General features: G+C 43.6%; 1 protein-coding gene across 2 annotated transcripts in view; it reads right to left on the bottom strand.

Moving 5' to 3' along the window:
* The window catches only part of LOC102381092 (matrix metalloproteinase-24), a 253,273-nt gene continuing 233,880 nt past the window's right edge, over positions 1–19,393 (bottom strand). Inside the window, exons 5-6 of one of the 2 annotated variants that reach the window (XR_003096342.1) lie at positions 3,854–3,938; positions 1–11 (exon numbers count right to left, since the gene is read on the bottom strand). Coding sequence is in view for 1 of the 2 variants with exons in the window: in XM_025216074.1 (XP_025071859.1) it covers positions 3,904–3,938 (35 nt within the window). In the remaining variant the exon portion in view is untranslated. Of the gene's footprint in view, positions 12–3,853; positions 3,939–19,393 lie in introns of those variants that run through there. The other variant, XM_025216074.1, reaches the window with a different exon arrangement.

Here is a 19,393-nt window from a genome sequence, read left to right as displayed (position 1 = left end):
AGCAGGTGGACCTAGGAAATAAAAGAAAACTGGTTAGAAGGTGTATATTTGAATGCCTGTGTTTACTTCTAAGACATCTGAAAGGCAAAAGTCCAATTGAATATTCTTAATTCAGGGATTGATTCATTCCTTATATACAGTATTGCATAGAAGTAAAAACCCATTCCCCTGCCAGAGGAAAGCAGGAAGATAGGAACTTGAATCTAGCTGAGAATATCTGCCTGCTGTTTCCTGCAAATCTAAGAGGTGTGCAATGTTCTTAAATAACAGATGAATGAGAATAATTTAAAATGAGTGTATAAATGTAAACATGTGTTAAAAAATGGAAGGATAAAGGGGAAATAAATAAACAAAAAAATTCTAACTGCAGCTACTGCTTGATTGAAAGACAATAGCTGTTTACTGCCCCTATGGAACAGGAACAGCCAAGAAATGACCACGGTCCAGGAACAGCCTTTAACTCCCTCCTTAAGTCTTCCTCTCTTCCTGTTCCTTCCTCTCTTTGCACAAGATCTTTCTTCTTTAATGAGAAATTTGATAAAGTCAACTTGGATCTCCTGCCATTTACCTCCTCTTCTTTCTCATTTACTCTTTCAAACATCTTGTCCAGCCCCCTATCTAGAAGACACTGAGGTCTTCTATCTTTTCTTCAATCTCATCTGTCCATTTGCCCTGATGGTCCTGTTTGTTCCCACTTCTTTATTTCTATTACTCCTAATTCACATCATTCTTCACCTTCCTACACAATCCTAAGTTTTTCTCTGATTTTTCCCTCCCCCTCATTGAAAGTATGCTTGGTCTCCCCTACCCTCAAATAAACATCTCTCCACCATACCTGTCCTCTTAAATGCTGACCTAACTTTCTCCTTCTCTTCTGCCCTACAGTGAGTATGGATTTCTTTTCCTCTAGCTCTGCACTGGATCCCTTCCAATTGCAGACAGAAGTGACAATTTTCACCTGATCTGGCCACAGAAAGCAGTCTATAGCTGTGACCAAACACAAGTGCCCAGCTGCAAACATCTTAAAAAATGCCTGGTTGGGTGAAAAACCCCATTACACGAGGTATTAGATAAAGATGTTTAAAAAAGTAGCATCTTCTGTAACTTTTGTCTGCAGAGCTCCTAGACTCTCCCTGTTTTGAGAATAGGAGGGGGGAAAGGGAGTGCAGGGAGCTCAGTCTGGGGGGTTTCAGCCTCCCCTGGAGGGTGAGGTGGGTGTATTGGAGCCCCCGCTAAGGTGGCAGGGCTCCAGTTCACCCACCCCACCCTTCAGCACCAGCCCCAAGAACAAGCTCTCCACTGCCTTTCACCCTTCCCATGCTCAAAACAGTGAGCACTGGCACAGAGCATGGCTGTTGCTGTGGGAACCTGGCTGCAGGCTTCCAGTCCCACAGCTAAATTCCCTTCCCCCCTGGAACCAACAGTGAACTTATCTTTGGTCTGGGGTAATATTGCAACTGAGAACACTTTGCAAAAATCATTCTGAGTTACAGTTGAGGACTGCACTTCTGTCTGCACCCAACTGGTTTCCAGTATTTCGACTCTACTGAAAACCTTCTCATTCCGGTCTCTAATGACCTCTTCCTTGCCAAATCTCTGGCTTTTATTTAATTCTCAACCTTCTTGAGCTCTCTGCTGCTTTTAATACTGCTGTATCCTCACCTTATTTATATATATGATCCTCACTGGGATTGGAAAAACAAGCCTTCCCTGGTTCTCCCTCTGCTCTAGAGCACCTCCTTTGGTAGAGTCACCATCACCACCTACTTTCACTTTCTGTTAGGTTCTATGTTCTTACTCACTTTATACCCTATTTCTAGGTTATCTCATCTACTCTCAGGGTTTAACCTGTCCTTCCTGTACCAATTCATAGATTCAGAGTTTTGAAAACCAGGAGAGACTTCCTATATATCACAGGCTAATAACTACAGGTTATTAACCTACAGTTAATAGGGCAGAGATGCACCTGCCTTCTGCCTGACTTCAGACTAACACAGTTAACTACCTTTCTCTGTATGGTGTCCAGTAGCTTCTTTGTGTTTGACTACATGCCACAACTTCTGGGAATGCATCCATGCCTGACTTAAAAACAACAGGAGAGGGAACATCTTCCGCTTTATTTGGGATTATTTCCCAACAATTAACCATTTACCAGTTAACCACTGCTAAAGGATTGCATTTAATTTTCAGTTTGAATGTGTCTGGTTTCATCTTTGAACCCTTGTTTTTTGTTCAATTCTTTTCCATTAAAAGAAAAAGCCCTTGGTACCCGTTTTCTGCTCATGAAAGCATTTATACATTGTAATCAGGTCACAGATTAATATTATTTAAGAGAAACTAAAGAGATGGGAGTCTTTAAGCCTCTTACTGCAGGATGTTTTCTCCCATCCTTGAATGTTTTTATGGCTCTGTTCTGCATTCTTTCCAATTTTCCAATAGCTTTTTGAAATGTGGCCACCAAAATATACAGAGTATCTCAATAGTAGTCTCATCAGTACCATATAAAGAAGTAAAACTACCTCCATGCTCCTACTTATTATTTGATCATTTATGCATCCAAGGATTCCATTATCTGTTTTTGCAGAACATCATGCTAGGAGCTCTTGTTCAGTTGTTCGACCATTATGATCCCCAAATCCCATCCAGATCTAGCTCTTTCCAGGACACAATCCCCTATTCTGCAGGATTAACCTGCATTACTTACTTCTAAATGCAGAACTCTGTATCTCTGGTAGTATGAAAATTCATGGGCTCTGTGCATGAAGCAATCAATAACATTCTGCATGACTGTCCTGTTCTCATTATTTATCACTGTGCAATTCTTTGTCATCCACAAATGTGACCAGAAATGTTTAACATATATACTTCCAGATCACTGTTGAAAATGTTTACTAGCATCAGGCCTATAACCAGTTACTAACATCGGTAGAAACATTATTATTCAGTGAGGTTATCCACTGACAACTACTTTTTAAGTAGTTGAGTCAGTTGGCTAGTTTGTTTATTATGCATCTAGTTCTAGATAATATTTTAAAAAAATGTGAATGTTATACAATACTATTAATAATGTCTTACAAAAGTCTAATAAGTGCATCATATCCGTGTAGTTACCATGTGGCAACCAAATTTGTAAATTCCTCAAGGAATGCAATCACTTTTGCTTGACAATGCCTATTTTACATAAAACGGTTGCCTATTATCAATTATTTCCATCCTTAAATTCTTTTTTAAAGCTGAAGCTTATGGAAATCAACTTTTCCATTTTTTAGACAAGGACTGATGCCAAACTAACCGGCATGTAGATACCCTGTTCATTCTACTTGCTCTTTTTTCTTTATTGGCAAAATATTAGCTGTCTTCCAGTTTTCAACAATTTCCCTTAGCTTCCAAAGTTTATTAAACATTAACATCAGTATGCCAAAAATCTCTCATCCAAGCTTTTTAAGATTCTTTTGAGTAAGTTACCCAGCCCTTATTTAAAAATGTGTGTATCCAGTAATAATAGACCCAATGCAAGATATCCAGCTAGGAGAGATCACAGAGCCAAATTGCATATTGTACTGTTAGGTTCTCCCAACAGCTTCAGAACATCAGTAAGCAAAACTGATAAAAACACATTGCATCTATTCCCTGAGGGAGAAGTGCCACCACAGAAGCAGCTAATCTGGTATGAATCCAGTCAGTTCCATATATGAATTAGATAGAAAATTGTCTAACAGCAAGAAATATTAGTCTGTTACGATGCAGACTGCATAGGACTTCACAGACACTACATGGAGAAAAAGAAAACCTTCTTCATCTCCATCACAACCAAGAAATGAAACTTCAAATTCTTTGTGTCACGACTGATCACCTTTGGAGTGTGACTTCCATCACTGCACTTTAGCCTGCTCCCTTCATGCTTCATCTGTCGCAGACCATCTGAATACCAAGGTGACCTGTGAAGATAATACAGAGAGAGGAGGCATTTAGGAGCCACTGTGTTGATAGTTGAGGACAAAATGTAATCATACTGTCCTCTCAGGCTATCGACAGAGTGGTCCATCAACTATACTATAAAATATTATCTCTAAAATTGCCAGGACAAAAGATAATCCTCAGCATCATATAAGAGGAGATGATGATCTGACCATTAACAAAAGTCTTCCCCTTATTCTCTCTATATTCAATCCTAGAGCAAAATATAGATCTAGAGTACAGCCAATCAGAAATTTTTCAACAAAAAAGTTTTGGAATTTAGTTTTTTCATCAGAAAGTGCCAATTCAACAACACAAATATTTTAAGAAATGTGTCAGTTCTGGTGGGAAGGGTTTCTTAGCTCTAGGGAGAAAGGGAAGGAGAGGGCATGTCTACACTACCGTGAACAATGCTATGTAGAGCTATTCAAGCAGCTTTAAGTGGCTTAGCTCAGATACTGGATGCAATCTAACCAAAACAACATGGAGCTCAACTTCAAAGCAGGGTAAATTAGAACAAGGTGAGCTTCCATGGCTATACTGTTTCCAGTACCTAAGTTAATTTGCATGCTGTTACCTTATTCATCTTTACTCTTACTACAGCCTGTAGTGCAGAGATACCAGCGACATATGCCCTTCCCAGAATAGCCACAGCCTGATGGTCAGAGCTTTCCCGGTAACCACCAATCTGTAGAGTATGCTAGAGTGAGTTTCTTAAGCTTGCTGTTTCTTTTGTCTAAAAAAATTAAATATTCATTGCATCAGAAAGATTCTATAGCTCATCAGTTAGCACAGCCTAGGTAATGGGAGACCTAACTTGAGACTGTTGCTCTTATGAATATCAATTATTTATTAAAATTGGAATAGTTCCAGCAGGGAACATGGTAGCCAAGCCACTAATCCTAAAGATCAAGGGACTTGTCTGAGATCTGGAAGACCTATTTTCAAATTTTTGGTCAGAAGAAGGCAAAGGAAGTGCTTGACCATGAAATAGCCATGTCTGAGGTGAGTGCTCTGCTTTTAATGGCTGTCTGCTTTATGTTTTTCCAGTGAAAAACTTTGAAGGATCTTAAGTGCATCCCACTGTAAAACAGGAAATGTTTCAAAATCTCAAATAACTTTGCAGGATGGGAAAACTGTTTCCTGTCCACCTCTAATCCAAAGTGTGGTCAGACATATGTATGGAACCCAATATCAATTATTCGGTGTCAGAAGCGGACTGGCTAAGTTCACTGATGACAGCAAATTATGGGGAAGTGTGGTCGCATTAGAGGATAGGCTGGTGATTCAGGCCAAACTTGACAGGCTCGCAAGGTGCATGGATCAAAACCTGATGGCATTCAACACGGAGAAATGCAAGGTGCTCCACCTTGGGAGAAATAACCTGCATCATACTTACAGGCTTGGCAGTGCTACACTCGCTAGCAACACTACTGAAAGAGACTTGGGGGTTATAATTGACCACAAGATGAACATGAGCCACCAAGGCAATGCCGCAGCTGGCAAAGCAAACAAAACTCTGACTTGCATTTACGGATGCATCTCAAGCAAGACCCAGGAAGCCATCCTGCTTTACACAGCCATGGTGAGGCTGCAGCTGGGATACTGTATCCAATTCTGGGCTCCGCAATTCAGAAAGGATGTAGAGAAGCTTGAAAGAGTCCAGAGGAGAGCCATATGCATGATTAGAGGAAAAGAGAGCAGGCCTTATGAGGAGAGACTTCGAGCTATGGGACTCTTCAGCTTGGAAAAGTGTAGGCTCAGGGGAGACTTGGTGACAGCCTATAAGTACATAAGGGGTGTGTATCAGAAACTAGGAGAATGTCTGTTCACCAGGGTGCCCCAGAGGAAGAGAAGGTCCAATGGTTACAAACTCCTGCAAGACCATTTTAGGCTGGACATAAGGAAAAATTTCTTTTCTGTCTGAGTCCCTAGGGCATGGAACAGACTCCCCCCCAGAGGTGGTGCAAGCACCTGCTCTGGACATTTTCAAGAAATGCTTGGATGCCTATGTTGCTGGGATCATTTGACCCCAGCTGACTTTCTGCCCCTTGGGCAGGGGGTAGGACCCGATGATCTTGCGAGATCCCTATTGTTCTCTTGTTGTGTTGGTCCTAATGAGTCAACTAGAATATTCATTATCTGAGCACTGATTTCTCCCAGGAAAATAAGCATTTGTAACTGCAGTGCTAGATGTCAAGAAGGCAACCAGCTAAGTAGGGGTTATGGGATGATTGCCATATTATTTCCACTTTAATGTATGCAGGGCTTACACGAAACAGTGACACACACAGCCCAGAGGGGAAAACACTTTCTTCTTCACAAATCAGATGCAATGAACAGTCACAGCATCTCCCTAAACCTCACAGAGCTCATGCTGTACTAAGCCTACACAATGCAACACAATTACTGCTGAAATGCCATTCAGCCTGCTCTATGGAAGAGCACATGCATAGCTCAGAAACCTCCCAGAGCTTTACTTAGAGGCCATGAGAAACTCATCTGCTATTTCCACCTGCTTTGATTTGCAGAGCCTATGCTCAGCAGCAGGAAAATGAAGCAAAGGTCCACAACTGGCTTGGTTATGAAAGAAGATTGAAGGTGCTGGGATAAGTTTATGGAGAGGATAGTAATATGTTTTTTGTTAAATGAACCCACACATTTTGACTTTTATTGAACTTTTGATGTACCAACCCCTTAGACTTTAGAAACATTATATTTATGTAAAGAATTATTTTTTATATGGTTGACGTTTAAACAGAAATTTAAGTCCTTTTATTGGCTTTGTTGTTTAACGGTGTCCGTTTGTGTCGGCTTTTGGTGTGACACTCTTAGCCACTTCTCCTGTCGGTGGTATTTTTGGTGCGGCTTTTATTTGAGTGTAGTGTATTTATGGCTTTATTTTTTGAACTTTTACTGTAGTGTGAGTGGTGAGAATCACAGGATATGGTCTCTTTTATCTGGGCTGAAGCGGCTCGTTTTTTTATGTCTGGACCAGCACTTTGTTTTTGATCTGGAACTTGTGGACTGGTGTATCTAGAGGGAGTGGAAGTTGTTTTTGGACATACCTGTGGAGAGAAGACAATATAGCAGACAAAGAATATAAATAATTTTTTATTTAACCTTTTTTTTTATATGTATTTGATATTTATGTGTTATCACTGGATTTTTAGGATATGGCTTGCCATATATTAATTTAAATGGACTAACTCTCAATTTAGCTCTAGGGGCTATGTGCACTCTAAGTAAGGCAAGAGGCAGAGCTTTGGGCCATTTTAGCTGAGTTTCTTGGCAAAGTTTAGCCAGCTGTCTTTTTAGAGTTTGATTTATTTGTTTTATCTGTCCACTTGACTGTGGTCTCTATGTTGTGTGAAGGTCTTATTGTATCTCTAGAGCCCGGGAAACTGTCTGGGTCACTTTTGACACAGACTCGAATCGACACAGACACGACACAGACACGAATCGAGTGTGGCCCTCGATTCGAGGCTAATACTTTTGGGATTCCGAATCGTGGAATCATTTTTTTTAGCATTATCTGGACCACTTCTTTTGCTTGGTTGGTTTGGCACGGGAAGGCTTTTGTCTATTTAGTTAGAGTGTCCACAAGCACTAACAGGTATTTGTAATGTCTCTTTTTGGGAATTTTAGAGAAATTTATCAGTCAACACTTTTTGGTAAATAGTTTTTTTTTTTTTGTTCTTGGCGGAGGTTTGGGGGAAATCTTAGGATTGTTGGTATAACAGACAGGGCATCTATGCACTATTTGTTTTGTTGTTTTTTTTATTTTAGGTCTTATTATAATTTTTTGGAGACCTTGGGTCATGGCATCAGCTCTCATATGGGTGTTTTGGTGGTATTTTTGGAGCACTTTATTAAGAATCAGTTTTGGCATCAGGATTTGTCTCTTAGGCAAAACCCGCCATCTATCTTGTTGTTTTTTGCTTTTTAATTTTTTTGCGAGTTGGTTTTTTTTTTTAGTATATTTGGGAGGTTTTTTAGGTAACATTATCTGAGGCATTAATGTCAACATTTGAGTTTTTTGAACTTGTTCTCTAGCTGTCTTTTTTGTCGCAGCATCTGTTTGTTGATTTTTTTTAATAACATCAGCATCTCTTTTTTGATGGGCCTTATAGTGCACCATAGCTATTTTTAGTGGTTTTATCACGGCTTTAAGTAATTTTAGGATTTTTGTTTTATGTTTTATTGGGATTTTATTTGTCGTTAAGAGGTTTTTTTTTTTTTTATATAGCTCTGTGGGCGTGTAAGACTCCAAAGGCGTATTTTGAATCCGTGTATATAGTGGCTATCTTTTTTTTTGTTAAATGGAGAGCTCGGGTCAGCGCAATAAGCTCAGCTCTCTGTGTAGAGGTATTTGGAGGCAAGGCATTTGTTTTTATGGTATTCCATGATGTAACCACGGCGTATTTCACCTTTTGGGTTTTATTGTTTATGAAGCTGCTTTTATCTGTGTAGAGTTTAAGGTCTGCCTTAGGTAGTGGGGCATTTTTAAGATCCGGCCGGCTAGCATATATATTTTTAATAGTTTTAATGTAATTATGTTGTAATCCTTTGTCCTGTTTTAATGGCATCAGTGTGGCTGGGTTTAGGGTATTAGAGGTTTGCAACTGGATGTTTTCTTGATCCAGGAGTGTTGCCTGGTATTTAGCCATTTGTCCAGGGGAAAGCCAGGTTTTTTTTTTGTATTTATTATCGTCAGCACTGAATGTGGGGTATATATAGTCATTGGTTGTTTTAAAGTAAGTTTTTTAGATTTTTTTATTAGCACAGCGGTAGCTGTCACTGTTTGTAGGCAGGCCGGCCATTTTAAACTAGTGGGATCTAATTGTTTGGAGAAGTAGGCCACTGTTTTTTTTTAGTTATCTAAGTACTGGGTCAGCACTCTTGATGTTATTTTTTGGCGTTTATGTATATAAAGTTGAAATGGTTTATTTAGATCGGGTAGGCCCAGGGCCGGTGCTGTCATAAGGGCCTGTTTGATAGTGTTAAAGCTCTTTTGGCATTTTGTCGTCTATTTTAAATCTCTCTCACTATTAGTAGTGGCCTTATAAAGAGCCTTGGCTATTAATCTAAAATTGGGGATTTAGATCCGGCAGAATTTTGTTATATCTAAAAAGCCTTGTAACTGTCTCTTGGTCTTTGGGACTGCCATCCGATAGATGGCCTCTTTTTTTTTAGGGCCCAACATCTTTTGGCTGTCCTTGTTTCAGGGGCACCTGGCTAAACCCCTAGAAACACAAATAAGGCTAGAAGCCATGTCTAGCAGAGATCCCCTGAACTTTTACTATGCATTTTCTACTTCAAAAACAGCTTTGTGTTCTAAAAAAATATTTTATCTAACCAAGGACATAAAATAGGTTGTTTAGGCTAAAAAAAATCGCTTGTTGCTTAGTTGTTTAATTGCTGGCCTCACTAGAAAAAAAGCTATATCAACAAAGTTCTGGAGCTGGAAGGGGGGTTACTTGGGAGGGAGCTGGAAGGGGGGTTACTTGCTGGGCTTGCTACACATTTCATCACATCAGCAAGTTTAACCTGTTACATAGCTATATAAGACAGACGCCCACTGGGGTGTGGGTGCTTGCTTTGCAAACGATTGCCAAGCGCCACTTTCTGCACAAAAATAAAGATTAAGTTGGATCCTTCACCCCTGTGTGTTTATTGACACAAGCGCACCGGGCACGAACTCACTGTCCTTTGGGGACAACAATAGGATGATAGAAAAGGGAGTTCTGGTTCTTCAGGCAGAGAGTGTGATGCATGGAGTTGTGCTTGCAGACCCCAGGTTGCAGTGTAGAGCGGAAAGTATCTGGTTATCCCATGTTTTTGGGCTGATGTCTGAAGGGGTTTTTTTCAACTTCCCTGAAAGCATTGGGTGTTGGCCACAGTTAAGGCTGAAGATTTTGACTGGGCTGTGCTGATGTTCTTGCTGGGATTTAAACCCAGAGATTCCTGGCCAGAGGATCTTGCTTCTCCATTCACAGTCACACCAATCCCTTCAGTTTGGATCAGGAAGCTATTTTACTCCACAGTAAGTTTGGCATAGTATGTGGGGGTTTTTCCCTTTCTCTCTAGCCAGGGACATGATCCTATCAATTGAATCTCTTGAGTATTTTAACAAATTACTCTTGTCCATGAAGTGACAAGATATTGACAGTGCCATCATTCTTCTGCTTTACCTGTAGCAAATTAAAGGATATTTTTGATGTTACAAGCGTTGTGTCTGGTAGTTGTGTGAGAGTTATTCCTTAAGTTTTCAAGAACAGGTTAGACAAACACTTGTCTAGGATGGTTCAGACACAGACAATCCTGCCTTGAGCAGGGAGATGGACTAGATGACCTCCTGAGGTCCCATCCAGCCCTAATTTTTTGTGATTCCATAACTGACTTCAGTGTGTATTTCTTCTGAGCTCTAAGCATATAGAGAATTAAAAAGCACATTCAAATGAGAAAAACTGTGTTCAAAGGCAAAGTGGATCTAATGTGCAGTTGAGAGCTCCAACTGCCAATTTTATTAGAATTCAAAACTGGAAATGTAGATGTTATCAAGAGAAAGATGCAAGCTAGAGGTTTTGGCAACTGTGTTGAAGTATTTAATGGTTTTTGGAACCACAGAAGGAAAGAGGTGGCTTGGAATTGTAGAATAAGCACACTAATTGAACATTTCTTATAAGTCACAGTAATAATATTTCAGGGTCACCTCTAACTTTCACAGTGTTTGTCATTGAGACAAGGCAGTTCACATCTAGTACTGTCCTAGAGAAATAACATTGTTTCAGTTTGCTTGATCTGGAAATGATCAGGTTAAAAATATTGTATTAATGAAAGTTTAGCTCCTGGAGAAGAACTATAGGTAGCAGGAAGGTCCTCTTCCTCACTGTGTGCATGTAGACGACTCTGTGCACTTGCAGACTGCATCCAGGAACAGAATTCCTGCTTGTGTGTAGAGTGGCATATTAGCACTTGGACGACCAAAAATGCTATGCAGATTATCTAAATTGGACACTTAGACAACCAACAGTGGAATTATGTCACCCAGTGTTTAAAATGGGTGGATTTTGGTATTGTGGGATCCCCAGAACTGCCTCTCTAACAAACTCTTCTTCATCTACTCTCCTGTCCGGACCAGCCAGTATAGTAACAAGGGGAGGGGGAGGGGAGGTGAGCAGGGCACCTGCCTCGGGTGCCGAAGCAAAGGGGTGCCAACAGGTGCTGCTAACCTGGGGTGAGGAACAGGATGGAGCCGTGAGCAGCTTGTTTTGAGGGGGGGTGCAGGGACAGGGGGAGGGCAGCACTCTTAGGCAAGCTTGGCGGGGCATGTGCCCCCCAGATCTCTGCGTGGGGCAAGGGCGGGCTGCTGCTGCAGGCTTTCCTTGGGTACCAAACTTCCAGTACTGGGGCTAGCTATTTCCATTTGCCATTTACAGTTTCCTTGATTTACCCAAATTGAAAGGCCTGAGAGAAAGGATAAGTTTGGCAGGGTTCCTTTAGCATTGGGTAGTCCCAGACTTAGGTGGCAAGCAAACTTCAGAGGCAAGGGGCCCACACAGACAACATCTCATCATGGGCTAAGGGGAGATTTGATAACTATCTTCAAATCCAAAAGGGCTGTTCTAAAGAAGATGGTGATAAATTATTCTCCGTCTACAAGGAACAGGACAAGAAGTAAGGGGCTGAAATTGCAACAAGTGCGACTTCGTTAAGATATTAGGAAGAACAATGAGGGCAGGTTTAGACAGAAATAATCCTGCCTCACATCAGAGGATTGAACTAGGAGACCTGAATTTCCTTTCAGCCCTGTTTTTACATGATTCTATGAAGTCCTCTGTAACGATTATGACATTTGAACTCTTACAGAGAAAACCTTCTGTCTGTGCTGTCACAACACTTATGCCTGTGAGATTTTACAGTTGTCACTATTATCATTGTTTAATGTAGTGATTTTACTTTGGTTTCAAAAGGAATCATGGAGAAGTTGAAACTTTTAATGAACCCTAACCCAAACAGCAAACACACAAGAATTATCATAGAATCATAGAATAGTAGGACTGAAAGGGACCTTTAAGATCATTAAGGCTGGGCCCCTGCCATGGGCAGGTGGTAGATGGGCTCAAATGGGCTCAACAAGGTGCTTTTCCAACCTCCTCTTGAACACCTCTAGGGATGGCAACTGCACCACCTCTGCTGGGAGTGTGTTCATCATCAAGTTTACACAGGAAAGAAGAGATAAGAAAATACTGATGCAGCCATTCCAATGTCAATGGTAATTTTTATGCAAATGATGACAAAAATCAGACGATTTTTTTTGTCTCTAAAATGGCTACAAAATTATGCAGACTAAAATTATTATTTCAAACTGAGCCCCAAATTTGGATCAAACTTGAATATCCTTTCAAATAGGAAAAACTCTGGCACATCCTAAACGATGATGTTACTTCTCCATCCTCACGCTCTTAACAGCTTTCATAGCTATTAAAGTCCACACCATTCATTGAGAACACAGGTTGAGATAGTGATAACAACAGCCTGTTTGTGCAACTTTAATTCACTAATCAACAAAAAACAAAACCTCAGTTACACCCCCTATCCAAGAATCATTTCCCCCTGCCTCTAAAATTCTCAACAAAATTGCCCAGACTATGGAAAACCTGCAAGGTAGTATATTTCCTAAACAAGGAGCCTTCAGGATAAAAGAGAAGGAACTGCTGGAAGGGTCTTTCTGTTCAAGAAGCTCCAGCTCACCTACTGATTCCAATTCTGTCAGTATGGCATGCCCATATTTAGGGCTTAGTTACACTAGGAAGTTCTGCCAGCAGCAGTTCTGTTGAGATACAGTAGCTGTCACACCCAACCTTCAAAAGAATGTAATTTTGTGCTTCTAGTCACATTACTTCTCCCTGTGGGCAGCAGTTGAGTCAGAAAAGCCAAAAGGACCCCTTGGGAAGACTTTCCTGGGGTCTTTTGTGGCATCTATAGAACTAGTGAATTGTGGGGTGCAGTTGAGTAGTGCTATGGGATTGCCTAGCCTCCCTAAAGGAATAGTGGGTTGTCATTTCCACCAACAATGCAATATTTCTGCCTACTTTAGTCTGTTTGTATTTGTGCCTGTCACTTACTGAATCCCTGCAGGCAGCCACTGCTGACTTCCCAAATCTGAGTATGGATTCAGAAATATTCTCTGCTGTGCTTGAGTTCTTCCTAATCACCAGGGATCCTGGTTTTCTGTTTCCCATGGAAAAACAGAGAAAACCACAGATTTCCCATTTTTATCAGAGAAAACACGGATTTTCCCTTTTAGAAGAGAAACCCATGGATTTCCCCCTTTTGAAAAGAGTTCTGCAGGCTGGCTGAGTTCCAGTTTACAGAGCTGTTTGCAAAAGGGGCGGGGAAACCCTTAACTCTGTGGGGAGGGGAAGGAAGTGGGGAAGGGCAGGGCCCAACACTCACACTTACTGGAGGCTGCTTCAGGCTCACTCTTCTTTCTGGAGGTAAGTGGGACTTGGGGGTTGCGGAGTAGGGCTGGAGGGGAAGCTGGCTGGGGGCTGAGGGAGCAGGGAGGTTTGTACCCAGCCAGGCACTCCAGCCAGGAGGGGGTTTGCAGCCTCCCTACTCCCAGCTGGAGTGCTCGGCTGGTTGGAAGTCTCTGCCGCTCCCGGCTGGGTGCAAATCTCCCTGCTCCCTCAGCCCCCAGCCAACTTGGGCACTCCCCAGCCAGGCATTCTGACTGGGAAGTGGGGTTTACAGCTGGCTGGAAGCAGCGGGGGTTTGCAGCTGGCCAAGCACTCTGGAGAGGAGCAGGCAGGCTGCAAACCCCCTCCTGGCCAGAATGCCTGGCCAGCTGCAAACCCTGGGTCACAAATGCTGTGCTCCCTGCCCTGCTGCCCTCCCCCAGGCTCTCCAGAGTGCAGCGGGCGTGACTGGAGCGGCAGGGCACAGCGGGGCCATGCATGAAAGCTGCCTGTCACTGCAAGCTCCTTGCTGCCCTGGCCATGATTCCTCTGTGTGCACAGGGGCAGGGTGGATCCCCCACACAGATCTGGGGGGTGCAGGTCCTCCCTGCCCCCTTAGAGTGCATGCTGCCTTTGGGAGCTGGCCCCGCCCAAGCCTGCAGCAGGCAGCAGCAGTGTGGGAGCTGGCTCGTGCTCCTGCTGTAGTAGCCACTGCCTTCCATTGTGGGCAGGGGGCTGTGGACTTGGGTCCCTGGCCCCATAGCCCTGGCAGCTGGGGGCCCCCTCCAGCAGGGCTGGGGGGCAGGGGCTGTGGGGCAAGGTGCATAGGCAGGGCTGGGGGGGAGTGAGGGACATCACTAGGACTGTGGGGAGCATTTAATTTTAACCATATATTTTGGGATTTTTATCAGAGAATTTGCAATTTTTTATCATAGAATTTGTGATTTTTTTATCACGGAAAACCAGGCTCCCTGCTAATCACAAACCCTGCCAGGCTGCTGGGAGAAATGGAGTGTGAAGCATCTGATGGCTGGGACCTGCTTCCTTATGAGATATTTGTAGTTTAATCTGGAACAAGGTTTATGGGTGTGAGACTAATGCAGACTGGTGGAACTGAATTGTTCTTCAAGGATGGCATGGCCAACAGTGGCTGCAGAAGTTTTGAATGTGCAAAGCCAATTTTCTTAAATCGCATATTGAGCTCACTTTTGTGCTGTGAATATTTCATACAAAGTTGAGAGTAGGTCTGTCTTTTAAGAAATGGCTGGTGATTTTTGTGCTGAAGAAGCTAAGTAGGACAGACTGGGTGCATCTACATGTGATGCTACATCGCCACAGCAAAGTGCTCTCTTGCTATAGTGCATTGCTACAGTGTTGTAGTGGCTAAAAATAACTGTACACTGCCGGCATGGTGCAATACAGGCTGTTACTGTGCCATCATTTAGTACTTCCTTTTGATGGGAAACTTATACAGATTCAGCTTCTTCTGAAGATATCTGTCCTCCATGTACATCATTATGAAGAGATGCATCTTCCTGATGATACAGATGTTGGTGGATCATAGGAAATGTTCACTATACAATAATGCTGGTCAAGTTTGTCAGGCAAGGTTGCCTATGCTTGCAGATTCAAGCACATAGACTTCTTCAAGAAACTGCACATAGGGACAATCTTCTCTAGCTGCCACATTCAAATCAGGAATGTTGATATGCTTGTTTTCAGCCAGGAGAACTCAGCATTCCCCCTCATACCATGACTCACAAGCCACCTTGACGGTGCCAAAGAAAGGTTCAACTACAGGCTGAGCAGAATGGTAGTTGGGTGCGTACTTAGTTATTTGAAAGATAATTGGAGATGCCTCATGAAGAAGCTAGATGTGAGCAAGGCAAATGTGCCTTTGGTTGTTGCACCCTCCATAATCTGTGTAAAGCCAAAGAGAAAGCCCTACTCAACAGGTGTCAGGTGGAGTGGGGTCCACTCAGTTTGACTAATTTGACACCAGGACCATAAATGCCACACAGTGCAGTACTGTGAGGCTGTGGGAGGCTATTGAGAGCCTTTCCATGCAGCATCTTGACAGAGGCCTTTTCATGTTGTAAACATGATGTGAAGCGCCAGGTGATGTGGAGAATTAGAATAAATTTCTTGTACTGTACTCATGAAGTGAATTGAGGCGGGGGGAAATGATAAAACACTTTTTAGTAAACTCAAAAACAAGTATTGTAAAGCATTTATTCAAACAGGTAATACAGTAAACAACTGACCACCTATAAACAGAGGAAAACCCACAAAAAGTTCAGATTCAAAATACTTTAGAGGCAGAAGGGCAGAGTGCTCTCAGCTAAGCCTCCTACACTTTGGTTAGGAGAACATGAAGTTATCCATGGGGGTTTGTGGATGTGTAGTGAGCATCTGGGAATTGGGTCCATACTGCCTGCTCCAGTGGTGTGTATGGAGGACTGTAGGCAGCTTTTTACTGGATGACCTGCAGAGAGAGGGGCAGTAGGGAACAGACCACTGATCATACAGCTTCATAAGCTTCTGCAGCTTTGCCTGTCTGCCAGGAGCTGTGTCACTCTCAGCTGTGTGCCTTTGCTGGCTTCCAGCTTCTTTTTTTTTTTGTCACTAAAGCACACTTTCCTTCCACACTGATCTATCAGCAAAGTTTCATTATCTCCACCAATATGTCTTACTTGGCCCACAGAGGCACCACTGACCAAAAACACGAAAATTGAAGATGTTGATAAAGAAGGGAGAGTGGGGTTTCACATATATACTGATGGGCATAGGAGAGGTAAGAGTAGCTACACCTCCCTAATTTTTCTCATGATATCCTTTTCCTATGCAGCTGCTATGAGGCTGTTTTGCCAGCAACCCATTCTTGCTGCCAGTCACCTGTCCTGTGGCTACAAAAGGTGAATTTCCTTACCCAGAGACCAGAGTTTTTCTGTATATACTGGGAAAGATGAGGATGGCTGACTAAGGCAGACTGGTGTGGTGGACAGGTATTTTTCCTGGAGAGGTAGCATCAGACAGATGGTAGAACCTATTTGCCATGTTGCTTGAAGGGTAGGAGTAAAAGCCAGAGATCACAGAGCCTGCCCATCTACCTTTGTTGCTGGCAGTTTAGGATCCTTGACAAAATCTCTATTTCCACCTGCAGTGGGACATTCCCCTTCCACCACAGAAGACTATTCTATTTTCTGGGCCTTTTTGTTAGTAAACATACACCTGAATCAAAAAGGTTTTACTTTTGATTTTGTAGATGCCAGTGGGTAAAGCAAGGGATGGGAGAATAAGGGGAACATGCACATAAAGATCAGGCTGGTGTTTCAAAGATTTTACATTCTAGCACTTAATGATAGTGGTTTTGGTGGCTTAGCTCCATTCTGTTTGCTGTGCTAGGCTTGGAGACCCCGATTGTTGAAAGGCAGCTGGATTTCCAAGGGGAAAGGGGATTTTTGAGGTTAGGGTTCTCTACCTCAGTCTTCTCACAGGCCAGGTTATCTTCATGCTCCTCTACGTGGTGCTTAGATTAGATTTCAATGGTTTCCCACAAGAATGGGAGTCCAGAGGGCTTTTCCTTGGAGTAGCCTATTTGTAAGACAGAATCTTACAAATCACATTGTGGGACTCTGGCCAAGGATGAAGTCCAACTCCAAAGAGAAGGGCCATGAAATGGGGTTTATTGCCTTGTACTTCTTGGTGTATGCCTTCTGTAAGTCTGTGGCATTGACTGCTTTGCCAGTCCTACCCTGGTTGATTGTAAATGTGGTTGTTTTCCTTGCTGGCCCAGAGCTGGGCTCATATGTGTCCTTGCCCCAAAGATTGAGGAGTGCTATCAACACCTCTATCATGCTCCCAAAGTGACATGGGACTTTGCAGATATCATTCCCTGACTGGCAGACATGCTTGCAGAATCAATCACACCCATGCTGTCAGTATTCCCATACATGTGTGCAGTCAAGGAGTGGGGGTTAAAAAGTGGTGGCTACTTAATAGAGGGATAAGGTGAGGACAGCATTCTGATCAGTTTGAACTTTGGCCTGTAGAGTTCAAATGGTGTTTAGAGTAGTCAGTTTAAGGTATTGTTGGATTACAGTTAGAGGATGGCTAAAGCCTCCAGGGGCACAGAAGTGTCTCTGTACACCATCTGTTGGTGATGGAGAAGTTATGTAGCTTGAAAGAGGTGACTTAGGTGCACTAGCTAAAAATAAGACTTCTGCCACTGTAGAAGGAATTGGCCTATGTATGTGCATAAACCTCTACTGACAAAACTAAAATTCTCATGGCAGAGTATTTTTGTGTAGACTAGGCCTAAGTTCCTGTCAGACAACTACGCTTTATGCTGTACATGCATCCCTGGAAAATGGTGCATAACTCAAATTCATAGATTGTTAGGGGCTGGAAGAGACCTTGTAGATCATCGGGTCCAGTCCCCCTGCATTAGGCAGGAAAAGACAACTGGGGCCAAGTGACCCCAGCGAGATGACTGTCCAGTGTCCTTTTTAAGATTTCCAGTGTTGGTGACTACCGATGGAGGGCACTACCACAGGAGGGAATATATTCAACGGTCTGGACACCCTGACTGTGAAGGAGTTTTTCCTGGAATTGAGCCTGAAGCAGCCTTCCAGGAGTTTGTTTCCATTGCTCCTGGGCTTCCCCAGGCATGTCCCGGTGAACCGAGTTCTTGATGTACTCCCTTGATGTAGTGGTAAGCCGCCACCAAGTCTCCTCTCAGCCTTCTCTTCTGTAGGTGTTGCCTGCAAACTTGGACAGCGAGCTTTTCACCCCCACATCCAAATCATTGATAAAGATGTTGAAAAGCACTGGTCCAAGCAGGCACCTTTGAGGGACCCCACTGGCCACTTCTCGCCAGGACGACACAGATCCATTCATGAGAACTCTCTGGGTCTTACCATGCAGTTAGTTGTCCACCCACTGAGCTGCTGAGCAGTTAAGCCCACAATCTTCCAATTTTTCCACAAGGATATCATGGGATACTAGATCTAAAGCTTTTTGGAAGTCTACGTATATAATGTATATAAAGGGAGACACTGAGGTCCCAGAGGGGAGGGTAGTTGGGAGTCCAAGAAGAGTGGTCGTTCCTGAAGGAGACGATCCTCCAAGCCCAAAGGGTGACTGTAGCAGGGCACTAAGGTGCCTGCTACTGAGAGAGCCAGGAAGACTCCTCAGGTGCCGGTTGCTGAGGCAACTAGAGGGAGCTGATGATCTGCACCTGCCTAGCCAGCTGACAAGAAGGGGCAGGGCCTGGTTCCTATATAAACCACAGGCAGGAGGCCAGGTGGCAGTTCCCTACCAGCAGCTAAGGAAGGAGGAGCTCCCTGCCAGAAAAGAGAAGCTGAGCTGGGATGCCAGAGCAGCGTTGGTCACCGTGGTGGGATAGAGAACCCTGGTAGGCCTGAGTGTAGTTTGGCTGGAGGCTTATGTTTGCGTTGTAGCTCAGGGGCTTGTGTTTATGTTACTGTTTGTGTTTGCTATTGGTTACACTGGTGGTTTGGGTGAGGTTGTTAGGGGATGGAGGAGGCCTCATAGGGGACTCACAGTAGAGTGGGGACCCCAGCGCCAGTGAGGGCGCAGCATTTGGGGTGTACAGCCCCCAGCCCCAGAGAGGGGCAGTTGAGAAGCTCCAGGGTGGGCGTGGTGAGCCCTGGAAAGGGGGCAGCGTAACTGAGAAGGCCCAAGAGATGGGTGGCGTAACTGAGAAGGCCTGTGCGGGCGTGGTGAGCCCCAGAGAAGGGCAGCGTTACTGCGGAGCCCCAGTGTGGGCGTGGTGAGCCCCGGAGAAGGGGGCATCGCTGAGAAGGCCCGAGAGAAGGGCGGCGTTATTGAGAAGGCCCTGAGACGGGGCAGCGTTATAGGGAGAGCCCGGAGAGAAGGGTGGCGGTGCCGAGAGGGAGAGCCCGGAGAGAAGGGTGGCGGTGCCGAGAGGGAGAGCCCGGAGAGAAAGG

Source organism: Alligator sinensis, unplaced genomic scaffold (genome assembly GCF_000455745.1).
Source record: "Alligator sinensis unplaced genomic scaffold, ASM45574v1 scaffold398_1, whole genome shotgun sequence".
Taxonomy (NCBI): Eukaryota; Metazoa; Chordata; order Crocodylia; family Alligatoridae; genus Alligator; species Alligator sinensis.
Note: the sequence above shows the minus strand (reverse complement) of the source record. Positions and strands in the feature narration are given on the sequence as shown.